The sequence below is a fragment of the Doryrhamphus excisus genome, chromosome 1 (assembly GCF_030265055.1).
Source record: "Doryrhamphus excisus isolate RoL2022-K1 chromosome 1, RoL_Dexc_1.0, whole genome shotgun sequence".
NCBI classification, from domain to species: Eukaryota; Metazoa; Chordata; class Actinopteri; order Syngnathiformes; family Syngnathidae; genus Doryrhamphus; species Doryrhamphus excisus.
In genome coordinates, this window is record NC_080466.1 from 19,554,601 (window position 1) to 19,568,054 (window position 13,454).

Consider the following 13,454-nt stretch of genomic DNA (forward strand, 5'->3'; position numbering starts at 1 on the left):
ACATTTCACATAGCAACACACTGCAATTGTTTCATCATACTTCAGCATAAGGACTGATTGATTGGGGATTATCTCCAGACTGTTTCACATGTTATTCTTTATTTTCATCAAATAATGTTTTGCATGTTTGTCACACTTTAATGTTTCAGATCATCAAATTAAAAAAAATCAATGAAAACACAACTGAACACAAAATACAGTTTTTAATTTTTTAGTAATCAGCAGTAGAACATTACGTTTCAGCAAAATATCACTTCTCAACAAAATAAAAGCTTTTGACACAAATTTATATTTAGCCATAATATGTAAACAACATAAACAAGACAAAAGACAGTTGTTTTACATGAAAATAATCATTTATTTACAAATATAACACCATGAAGAAGTTACATTTTTCATCTTTGGAACTGATCTGCATTCCAATTTCCCCTCAAATCTCTTCAAAGCTACAAGACTTTGTGCATTTTCACTTCCTGGTTGCTGTGTAGTATTCCGAGTTCTTATAAAATGTACTTTTGCCACCTTGTGGATGTTTTTCCATCTTAAAACCGCACCAAACGTGCTCTCATCGATTGTGGATCTCTTTTTGCGTAGAAGAGGAGGTCGATATGATCGATTCCCTTATAGATCTTAGCGAAAAAACTAAACTCAAAACACTCAAATGCAAGAAAAACGTTAAAAACACAGTATTTCAGTATGTGGAATCAAAGGAATGTCCTAACATGAGTGAATTCAAGAAACAATAAAAGCGGTCATTCATTTTCTACCGCTTATCCTCACGAGGGTTGAGGGCATGCTGGAGCCTATCCCAGCTGTCTTCAGGCAAGAGGCAGGGACAATTTGGAGTCTTAACGTTAACAAAATGTGCATGTTTTTAGAATGTGGAAGGGGGAATGGAACCCGGATCTCCGAGCTGTGTGGCCTGCACATTAACCACTCATAACCACATCCATTATTTATTTTTTTATCACACTAATTATCACATGTGATTACTACTTGTTATGGTATAACTTAAAAATGACAACTACCTCACTGTTATGTCACTTATGACTTTTCTTTGTAGTAAAAATCACATATGGAATACAGGAAGTGAACAAATGCACTGCAACAGATGTGAAAGGGATGGTGGGTATGATTAGATAAGCTTTCCAATCCATTTTCTATTCTGCTTATCCTCATTATGGTCGTGGACGTACAGTAAACCTCGGATATATCGGATTCAATTGTTCCCACTGGTTTTGTCCGATATAAGCGAAATCCGTTATATGCGTATACCGGAAAATGTCAGTTTTACGCATATATCGGATTTATATCCGGTATATGCGTAAATCGGATTTTATCCGTTATAAAAAGGCACTTCCTTGACTATGTTTCCAATGTACCTGGACGCGCAGGCAACGCTGCAAACGCTGCAAATGACGTCGTATAGCGGCCTGTCACGATTCGGCGAATCGGAGCGCCACGATGCGGCCATTCGATATATGCGAGGGAAATTTAATGGAAATGCATTGGAACGGGACTGGAGATTTTGTCCGAAATAGGCGAAATCCGTTATAAAAAATCCGATATATGCAATGAATTTTTATTGGAAATGCATTACAGAAAAATCGGTTCTTTTTTATCTGTCCGTTGTGAGCGGATTTCCGATATATCCGAGGTTTACTGTATTAGTTATAACTTATAGAAGATAATACTGAAATTTAACTCAAAAAACAGTGTTAAAAAACTCTAACCATACTTTTAGCCCCCCTTGCATATGCAGGGGGTGTGCTGGAGCCTATCCCAGCTGACTTGGTGTGGGAGGAGAGGTGCATTGTTATAGTAGACAACAATATTTATGTATATATTCTGGTCTGTAATACAATAACCAGTCCAGGGTGTAACCCGCCTCTCGCCCAAAGACAGCTGGGATAGGCTCCGGCGGGGCGCATTGTTATAGTAGACAATATTTATGTATATATTCTGGTCTATAAAACAACAACCAGCCCAGGGTGTACCCCGCCTCTTGCCTGAAGACAGCTGGGATAGGCTCCGGCGGGGTGCATTGTTATAGTAGACAATATTCATGTATATATTTTGGTCTATAAAACAACAACCAGTCCAAGGTGTACCCTGCCTCTTGCCCAAAGACAGCTGGGATAGGCTCCGGCGGGGTGCATTGTTATAGTAGACAATATTCATGTATATATTCTGGTCTATAAAACAACAACCAGCCCAGGGTGTACCCTGCCTCTTGCCCAAAGACAGCTGGGATAGGCTCCGGCGGGGAGCATTGTTATAGTAGACAACAATATTTATGTATATATTCTGGTCTATAATACAACAACCAGACCAGGGTGTACCCCGCCTCTTGCCTGAAGACAGCTGGGATAGGCTCCAGCACGCCCGTGATCCTCATGAGGATAAGCGGTACAGAAAATGAATGGATGGGTGCTTTTCATTGTTTCTCACTGCGTCTGTGGGCTTATCATCGAAACACCAACAAAGGCGGGTGCCCACCTGATGACCCCAGGGAAGTTTGAAACCACTCCCCACCCACGTTGTCGTTCGAGATGACTGATGCATACATCGTTAACATTCGCGCCCCAGGTATTTATGTTCATTCCGGGATCAATCCAACTCGTCCTAAAACAGAATTGAACAGCAAGACAAAATGCATGTCATACAAAAATACTGAGATGTTGCGTTTATTTATAAGAGCTTGTCACGTTAATGTTAATAACCTTGAATCAAAGAGGAATTGTGTCAAATGGCCACTCTGTTTAGACATTGTTCAATGCTTAGTAAATAATAATCAGTATTTCCATATACAGTTCCAACCAGTAATTACTCCCTCCTTCATATGCATCAAGGTCACAAAAAACATCTATTATCATATCATGTCATGTGATGTTTATAGCTCCAAAGAAGTCAATTTAGACCAAACACTAACAATAAGACGCTCTACTTAGCTACATTTAGCTACATGGTGGATTCATTCAAATAGCAACTCTTAAGTATGCCCTTAAAGAGTCTTTTGTCAGCATGAGTCCAGGTTACCTTGAACCATTAGCACCATGAGTGTTAGGATATAAATGAGGGCAATGACTGCCCCTTCAGTATAATGCTTCTCCTGCTGGCTGACAGTCATTTCAAACATGACATGTCTGACTAATAAATCCACCAAATGCGGGAGAAAAAATTCAGACGTCATCACCAAACCTTGATTTATTCGACCTGAAAAACCCGGGGTCAAAATTGAGTTCATTGAACACAATGAAGGATAGAGCAAGAAAAAAAAAGAAAAAAAAAAAAGTAAAAAAATCCCCAGACATTACGTATTGGTTGTTTTGGAACAGCACTGATGTCAACTCTCGCAGCGCAAAGTGGGGAAATATTAGGGGTATTTTGGTATTTGGGTGAACTCATGCTTTATAATGAAGCCTCCAGGGGAGAGAAGTTTGGAAGACAACAGAGTATAGATATAGAGCAGAGAGATAGATAAACAGAATAATTGCACCATAATAGCCCCAATTTACACAGCGCAGACTTGAATGATTTTATGAAAACAAAGTTGTTTTAGCTTTTTAAAACCTGAATTTGGAAACCCAGGTAAATCTTGTTGGATGGAATCGATAGAAATGCCCTTTAATTGTCCCCTCGTAAGTCCGTCCATACATAGAGTATACAACATACTGGACAAGATGATCAGGTAATTAGGCGATGGAGGAGGTAGCTGGGGTTGAAGGTCATTATTGTCACAGTTTTGCTTATTATTGCTTATTATTGTCACAATCGGGTACAATGTGTTTTACCATCACCTCAGGATGCGAAGACGTGCTTGTAGGTGTAGTCACATGAGTCCTTTATTCGCAAAAAAGAACCTAAACAAAAAAAAAATTGCTCGCTATAGGGAGCAAAGAAGGGCCCACAATGCTACAGGAGCAAGGAAAATGCTCACAGGAATCCAAAAGAGCAACTAAAATAGTACGCTACAATTACCAACAGATGCACTCTAAAGTAAAAAGTGGCAGCAAAAAACATCATCATAAAAATCTTGCTATCAAACATGAAAAATAAAAGTATCTCTGTGACGTATCTACGCTCACCTTAGTGAGCGCCATCTTGCGCATGGGGCTTGCCTATCAGCATGTTGTTCTTGGGCGAGCACGTGTCCGGCTCCATGGTCATCACCTGCACACGATAACCATGTGACTCCGCCACCCACGAACGATCCAAGTCCACCAGGCCCATGCACTGCTTTCCTGCCGTCACACAACACAGAAATAGTCTACATCTTATCATGTGACTATATTATATATTAGATTACTGTATCCGTAAATACAAAATATCAAATCAAATCAACTTTATTTGTATAGCACTTTTCCTGCAAGGAGATGCAACACAAAGTGCTTTCCAGAATTAAAACAATTTCCACAATTAAAAAGGAAAACAATGAAGCAAAAAGAAAGCCCCTCCTTCCCACCCTCCATACTAGACCCACACACGCACACACACACACAATCACACACAGTAGGGAGACATGGCATGGTACTGAGGATCAAGGAAACGCCACCTTTGGGGCCGTCCACACTGGGAGGAGCTGCAGGCCGTGCCGTCGGAGGACCAGCACCCGGGCCCCCCGACTCCGTTAGACGGGCGGACCCCCACATTAAAGGGAGGAACCCCCAGCCGGCCGTGTCGAAGGGACCCAAGGATGGCACCCCCTCAGCATACCCGAACAGCCCCCCGTGTGGAGGACCCCCCTGAGGAAACACTGGCGTTAGAAGCTAAAGACTAAGAGCATAAAATAGGACTAAAAGATAAAACATAACACTGGAGTTAAAAAACTGAAGACCAAGAGCAGAAAATATGACTAAAAAGATAAAAACAAAACACTGGAGTTAAAAGCTGAAGATTAAGAGCATAAAATAGGACTAACAAGATAAAAACAAAACACTGGAGTTAAAAGCTGAAGAATAAGAACATAAAATCGGACTAAAAGGATGAAAACATAATAAAAGCTTAACAATATTAGTTAAAAGCCTGATTAAAATGGTGCGTCTTTAATCTTCTTTTAAAAATATCAACAGTCTCCGCAGTCCTGAGGCTCTCCGGCAGGCTGTTCCACAGGTGGGGGCCATAGTGGCTAAATGCTGTCTCACCGTGGGGTTTTTTTCTGGGTTTTGGTATTGTTAAAAGGCCAGTGCCGGAGGACCGCAGGGTCCGCGGGGGTTGATATGGTAAAAGCAGATCAGATAAATAAGAAGGGGCAGAGCCGTTAAGACATTTAAAAACCAGTAAGAGAATCTTAAAATAAAAAAAAATAGATTAATTTCATGGATGGACTTTTAAATGTGTAAAACTAAACCAAAATATGCCACATTGAGCCTCTTCACGGAGAATATAACGGTTATATAACATGTTTGGTTCCTCACCTGCTCTATGAAAAACTGATTTCTGGAGTTTTTTCTTTTATCGTTAAGCTGTATAGGAAGTAAAATCAATTTATTAATCTTCAAAGATGAATAAAGTTAGCTTGGGAGGGGGGGTTTCTTTCCTTCTTTCTTGAAGTCGTATGGCATCTCCCAAGGGAAGGCCACCTCGCACTTTGATTTTTCTGAAGGCACACAATTACATGTTTTTGTTTTTTTTTTGCAAGTTCTCATACATATATTTAATATGACGTATTAATGCAAAAAACCTTGGTGACCCCTAATGTAGCTAGTAGTACATTTAAACAGATACACTGCATGTATGTGATCGGCCTTGGGATTGGTATCAGCTGATTTCACCCATGGGTTATCGGGACTGGGATGGGCAGCATAAAACCCTGATCGTAACATCTCGAATGTTTTTATTTTATTTTGAAATCAAAAAATTTGTAGGAATTTTTCTTTATATCCAAAACATTGAGAATATTTTTTTCTGTTTTTTTTTTAATTAAAAAAAAAAAAAAGAAACATGATTTTGTCCCCTTGTTGTCCTTCAAATTCTGTGGCTTCACTCTTGCCACTAAATTCATTCATTCATTTTCTTCCGCTTATCCTCACTCGGGTCGCGGGGGATGCTGGAGCCTATCCCAGCTGTCTTCGGGCGAGAGGCGGGGTACATATAGACAAACAACCATTCACACTCACATTCATACCTATGGACAATTTGAAGTCGCTAATTAACCTAGCATGTTTTTGGAATGTAGGAGAAAACCCACGCATGCACGGGGAGAACATGCAAACTCCACACAGAGATTGTCGAGGGTGGAATTGAAATCGGGTCTCCTAGCTGTGAGCCCTGCGTGCAAACCACTCCTCCACCGTGCAGCCTCTCTTGCCAATAAATGTTAATGGTAAATGGTCTTTCACCTGCATAGTACTTTTCCACCTCCAAGGCACTAAAAACGCATTTTTCATTCATTTTTGCAAGCTATTTGCTGTTATGTCGACTATGCTGGGTAAAACAAACGTAAAGGTGATTATAGGGGTGTTAGTTCATGTCTAGAGGGCTCTAATATTGTTAAAAAATTGTATTCAGAAGAAAATGCTTTTAGAAGAAACAGGTTTTCTCTACCAAAATATTCCAAAATAAATTGTAGTTATCACGATCGGATCATGAGCCAATTAACTGTGATAAAGGAGTGATACTGTATTTACATAACAAGTATTTTCTGTCAAACTTGGTTCCTACATTACCCAAGCCATTAGGACAATGTAGCCTCAATTTCCTTATAAGCACATTTTTTGGAAAGAGGATAACCTAGCTAAATAGCTAAATCGAAAATAAAAATAATGTCCATGTACATAGGCAATTAACTTAGTAAAACAGCTAAAGGCCACAGAAGTTGTCACAAGAGACTTTAGCCTGACAGGACATGAGGGACAGTTTCAGAAATCCCCCCCTTTACATGAAGACACCCTGGACACGACTGACAGCCGGACACGTTGCCTCCCTCGGAATCTGACAACACGTAAGTGGCAGCTGTTCACAGCAGCTGCTTTGCCGTGTCGCTACTGACCCATAAGGAGAGGTCAGTGAATGCATCCTTTTTGTGTATATGACCAAACAGCGTGTGTCCAAGTTGTCGTAGGCGATACCTATGAGTCGTCTCTCAGGAGGAAGCTGAGGAGCTGTTTGGTCAGCAAAGCGGCACAGGATCATGTGCTCCTGAAACAAAAGACACTTGGTTAATGCTCTTAATTTGATTCGCTACCAAGTGTGTAGCTTTTGGATGATACATGATATACAGCTGTAACTACCATAAAACAGCTGCAGGAAGTCAAAATTGGAAGAAAAGATGGACTTTTTCCCCACTCGGGTGGTTTAGCAACTTCTACTCTGACTCTACTGGGAGTCAGGAGATTTTGGAGGATGTATTTTAATGTATTTTATTGGTCGCCTGTGAGACAAAAATAATGGGGAAGGTGTTTTTCTTTAACATTATAACTATTTAGCACATCACTAATTACTTTAAGTTTACTAACTAAATAAAAGTTGAAGATAGTAGACCAACTTAGACCAAAACACCCCAAAAGTGGGACAATTTGTAAAGTGACCATATTTTTCAGGAATAATACACTTCAAATTGAGCATAAAAATTGGGGAATCATGCCGCAGTTTAACCCTGGAACAGATTATTTCTCTTCCCATTTTTTCTGAAAACTCAACAATGTGCTCAACCTTAAAAATTCCACTGCCATATTTAATTGTTTAACTAAGGATTAAGCCAGGGGTGTCCAAAGTGCAGCCCAAAAGCCATTTGCAACCCGCAGTTTAATAGCCCTCGATACATTCTAAAAATACAATTAAACGGGGGGGGGGGGGGGGGGGGGGGGTGCAAACATGGAAAAAAACGCAGTCATTTTATAAAAAGAGTTAATGTAAATATTTGGAAAAATTAATTAATTCATTCATTTTCTTATCCTCACGAGGGTCGCGAGGGTGCTGGAGCCTATCCCTTGCCTGTCTTCGGGCAAGAGGCGGGGTACACCCTGGACTGGTGGCCAGCCAATCACAGGGCACATATAGACAAACAACCATTCACACTCACATTCATACCTATGGACAATTTGGAGTCGCCAATTCACCTAGCATGTTTTTGGAACGTGGGAGGAAACCGGAGTACCCGGAGAAAACCCACGCATGCACGGGGAGAACATGCAAACTCCACACAGAGATGGCCGAGGGTGGAATTGAACTCAGGTCTCATAGCTGTGAGGCCTACGCACTAACCACTCAACCGCCGTGCAGTATTAGGAAAACAATTTGTCATTATTCATAAAAATGGGGTAATATATCAAGAAAACAATAAAGCTGTAATACGTAGAAAAAATATACACAGAGGTACCGATGTATTTACATTTGTTTCAGCTGCAACAATGAAGGCTGTGTGCGATCATCAGCCTTCAAACAAAGTCTCCGAAGGAAACAGAGCAACTGCGAGACAGGCGACGCTAACCGTCTTGACATCATTGCTAATCATTGATGGTTTTTGCCCTTGACAACACGCTGTCATTCCTCCTTACTGCAGGCGTCAGATGCTAATTAAGCGTTTTCTCTCTGCAAGTTCCAGCAGCAAAAATATGTTTCTCTCCAGCGCTACGACGACAGAAGTCAAAGGAGGTCCGATGTTTCGACAAGAGGTTGCCGTGGCGAGCACCTGCAGTGATTTCAGATTAGATCCCGGGGGGGCTCTGACAAGGCCCATACATCATCGCGTGAAAGGGCCTCGCTCAGCACAGTGTGCCGCGTGAGCCTCTGCAGTTTTAGCTTCATTTATTTAAGCAGAAATATCGAGGAAAGCAAGAATGTCGAGGTGTAGTTAATATTCCACCTCAGTGCAAGTGAATGATAAATGCAACAGGGGAACATTTTAACACCTACCTTGTGAATCAGAGTCTCTTGGAACCTTTTGCTGTAAGAAACAAGACAAGTCGAATGGGTCAGTGCATGCGGATGTTTCGGTGGAGATCTTAGTTTGTTCTGTGGGCTCATGCATGGTTTCACGTGGTTGCGGCTAATTAAAAACCAACATGAAGCCGGGGGGGTTCGGGTCTGTCAGGTCAAACGGAAAGTCGTCAAATTAACTCCAAGTAGGAGGGCCTCTGCGAGTTTGGTTTCACAGATCATAAAAAAAAAGCATGCATGTGAAGTGATCGGAATGTCTACACCTGCGGAATGAGAAGGAGTCCTGAGGGTGGGAAAAGGAGCAGAAAGTAAAAGGCGGATTGAGTAAGGCAGGTGGGCGGGCGTGATCATGAAGCTTCTTGATGTGTGTTAGCGGCGGGATGGTATCTTTTCATCAGTCTTTGAAAGTTAGCAGCGAGAAAGCAGTGTGGAAAGCCAGGATCAGCTAAACCAGAGTGATTTAACTGGCAGCCTGCGGGCCATAGCCGCCTCGGGAATGACATCAGACCAGCCTGCGAGTTCATTTCTAAACTTTGGAGAGGCAACGTTTTTGCAGCGCATTCCAAAAAACAGCAGAGTGGACTCATATGGGAGATTTTTGACTAGCGTTTTTGCAGTAGAGTATACAGTACTCTTGCCATATCGATCAGATTTTGCCAGATCTTGGACCAGCACAAACAGTAATCCAACTGTAAACTGTAGGACGGTTGCAGCCTTCTACGATTTGTTTTTTTTTTTTAATTTGGCTGTTTACTTAAGTACTTACTGCACCTTAAAGTCGGTTTAATGTGTCTTTTAAATCATGTTGCGCTTTTTTAAAGATATTAAGATAAAGATATTCCTTTATTCGTCCCTCAGTGGGGAAATTTGTAAATTTGTATTCTACCTCTACTTCACTGTATGGTCATATTACCTCGTACTTCGGTACGTGACAAAAAAAAAAAAATTAAGTCTTTCTTAGGAAAGCAGGAAGTGAACAAATGTTACTGATTGTAAAAGTACCAGATGGAGGGGTAGGATTTAATAAGCTTTGCTTCTTCCTACTCCTTTTGGACATGTGGAACTGTGAACTGATTATGTGTTGCATTCAATTGTAATCTGATGCATGTTCAAATGAAATAAAACCATTACCATTACCATTACCATTACGAAGTATGCTGGAACATGCAAATTTCCCCATTACCTAAAGTTACACAGTTTATGTAACACAACAAATATGTTATCTATTGTACATATAATTTACAATGTCGTATGTAGTAGGTTTGGATTTGTTTCTCTCATTTAATTCATTTTCTGTCCAGTTGTGCTGTCATTGACTAATAGTTCAATTTGTTTGATAATCTAAAACATATACCGGAAGTAGACATAGACTTTCTTTATTGTCATTGCACAATAACACAGCAGTGAAATTGCCAACGAAATGTCGTTGCCTGGCTCCCGTGTAATAATAAATAATAAATAATAAACAATAAACAATAAACAATAAACAATAAACAATAAACAATAAATAACACTGGGGAACACTCAAAATGTTGCATTTAAAGTAAGACTTGTTTTTAGTCAATTTAAGTGTGCTGAGTTCAAATCTGAAGTTAGTTTTTTTCTGCAAGCTACAGATTTTATGCAATCTTTAATTTTTATTAAAAATAGAAAAAAATCGAGCATTATTATAGGATATTGCAATGTCAGCCACAAATCAGTATATTTAACAAGGCAAAAGAAACAGAACATTAAAATGTGATTTTAGATTAAAGTACACTATTGTTAGAAGTGCCATATGTTTTTCTGGAAGCGTTTCTCAGAAAACAGTCTTTATCGCAACGTGAAATAAGCATAATTTACAACGTTCTTCAGATAAGAGTCAATCACAGCTAATAACGCTTATCACTTTCTGTCAGTACAGTATTTTAGTCAGGCAGGAATTTGCGTTTGTAACTTTTGCGTTTGTACACTTCATCTGGGCAATCTCGTTTAATACTCCAGCAGTAGTCGGCCATCATACATAGCGACCTTGGTAGCGTTCTTCCATGATCTTTAGGTCTTGGTGGAACCGCTCTCCTTGTTCGTCACTCACAGCCCCCAGGTTTTCAGGGAACTGGTCAAGGTGGCTGTTCAAGAAATGAAGCTTGATGCTCATGTTGCACCTGAGAGCACGAAAAGCGAGGAGCATTCTGTTCACAAGTTCATTGTAGTTCTCTGCCTTGTTGTTTCCAAGGAAGTTCTAAGCGACTGCCACAAAGGATAACCATGCTGCCCTCTCCAAGGCGGTCATCTTGGCAACAAACTGATCATCACGAATGAGGGTTCGAATCTGTGGGCCATCAAACACACCTGCTTTGATCTTGTCGAACGACAACATTCACCTTCGGTATCCAGTGCCTTGACAAATTGTTTCATCAAACCTAGTTTGATGTGCAGAGGAGGAAAGATGATCCTATCTCTGTCAACAATTGGGTCATGTGTGATATTTGGCATGCCTGCTTCAAGGGTTTCACGAACAGGCCAGTCCTTCTGGACCCAGTGTCTGTCTCGTGCGCGACTGTCCCACATGAAGAGGAAACATGGAAACTTGGTGAAACCTTTCTGTTGACCAAGAAGGAAGTTTACCATTTTCAAGTCTACACAAATGATCCAGTTGTGCTCACGATATTTTAAGAATTCCATGACCATTCTGATGTCATCATAGTCTTCCCGCAGATGAACTGAATGACCTACAGGCACTGCCCCGTAAACATTGCCATTATGCAAAAGAACACACTTGAGACTGCGTTTAGAACTGTCTATAAAGAGCCGCCATTCAGTTGGATCATAGTGAGGAACACCCAGTTCTTTGAGAAGACCTGGGATATCATGGCAGTAAACAAACTGTCTGTCTTCAGAAAAGAAGGTCACAAAAAGCTGGTCGCGCTTTCTGTAATATGACACTTTAACAGTGTGATCAACAAGATTTTTGCCTTGTAATCTTGATGCCAAAAGCTCAGCTGCTTTCTTTGAAAGACCTAAATCCCGAACTAAGTCATTCAGTTCAGTTTGGTGAAGAGGCTTGGGGACTGGGGGAGATTCAGTCTCTGAAGAACATTCCTCGGATTGTTCCCACTCAGTTTCTGGCAATTCATTGTCACAACTGTCTTCCTCGTTCGTATCATGTCCAATGTCTTTATCGTTTAATGAAGGCAAACCTTTGAAAACTGGAACAGGAATGGAATCTATGTATATAATCTCAAAACGCATAGATTTGGGTTACGTAAGTTCATATATTTAGACTATTTCATCTATCTCAAATTGCATGAAAACTAGAGCTTATGGAGAAAAACTAATTTCAGATTTGAAATCAGCACCTAAAAATCATTCAGAATCAGTTAAAAAATCCAATGCAACAGAAAGTTGAAAAAATATTGTTCCCCAGTGTAATAAATAATAAATAATAAATAATAATGTGGAGAATAAATAGATTACATCAAATGAGTATAAATTAAGACAATTAATGTTCTTTTTGTTCAGCAGTAGTTTTGGTCTTGGAACATTTTTCCCTAGTGTCTTACTTATGATGGAGTCATGAACATTGACCTTAACTGAGGCAAGTGAGGGCTGTATTTCTTTGGATGCTGTTGTGGGGTCTTTTGTGACTTTTTGGATGAGTTGTTGCTGCGCTTTTGGGGTAATTTTGGTTGGCTGGCCACTCCAGGGAAGTTTCATCAATGTTCCATGTTTTCGCCACTTGTGGAAAATGGCTCTCACTATGGTTTGCTGAGGTCCCAAATCTTTAGAAATGGCATTTTAACATAATTTCGAATATCTTTTGGTCTACTTCCCTTTGTTATGCAGGTCCTATTTAAGTGGTTTTATGATTGAGAACAGTTGAGAACAGAGAAAGCAGTAATGACTCCTGGGTGTGACTCGGGTGTGTAGTAGGTTTGGATTTGTTTCTCTCATTTAATTCATTTTCTGTCCAGTTGTGCTGTCATTGACTAATAGTTCAATTTGTTTGATAATCTAAAACATATACCGGAAGTAGACATAGACATGACTTTCTTTATTGTCATTGTACAATAACACAGCAGTGAAATTGCCAACGAAATGTCGTTGCCTGGCTCCCGTGTAATAATAAATAATAAATAATAAATAATAAATAATAAATAATAAATAATAAATAATAAATAATAAATAATAAATAATAAATAATAAATAATAAATAATAAATAATAAATAATAATGTGGAGAATAAATAGATTACATCAAATCAGTATAAATTAAGACAATTAATGTTCTTTTTGTTCAGCAGTAGTTTTGGTCTTGGAATATTTTTCCCTAGTGTCTTACTTATGGTGGAGTCATGAACATTGACCTTAACTGAGGCAAGTGAGGGCTGTATTTCTTTGGATGCTGCTGTGGGGTCTTTTGTGACTTTTTGGATGAGTTGTTGCTGCGCTCTTGGGGTAATTTTGATTGGCTGGCCACTCTATGGAAGTTTCATCAATGTTCCATGTTTTCAAAATTATTTGTACAAATAATTTGTGCAATGACAATAAAAAAAGTCTATGTCTAAGTGTGACAAATGAAAAATAAGAAATCAG

General features: G+C 39.8%; 1 protein-coding gene across 1 annotated transcript in view; it reads right to left on the reverse strand.

Annotated features, from left to right (window-relative positions):
* Positions 1-102: 102 nt before the first annotated feature.
* Positions 103-13,454, reverse strand: part of gstcd (glutathione S-transferase, C-terminal domain containing) — a 45,949-nt gene continuing 32,597 nt past the window's right edge. Inside the window, exons 9-12 of the mRNA XM_058070576.1 lie at positions 8,857-8,887; positions 7,071-7,140; positions 4,089-4,244; positions 103-2,625 (exon numbers count right to left, since the gene is read on the reverse strand). Coding sequence (XP_057926559.1) covers positions 4,090-4,244; positions 7,071-7,140; positions 8,857-8,887 — 256 coding nt within the window. The 3' untranslated portion in view covers positions 103-2,625; position 4,089. The remainder of the gene's footprint in view (positions 2,626-4,088; positions 4,245-7,070; positions 7,141-8,856; positions 8,888-13,454) is intronic.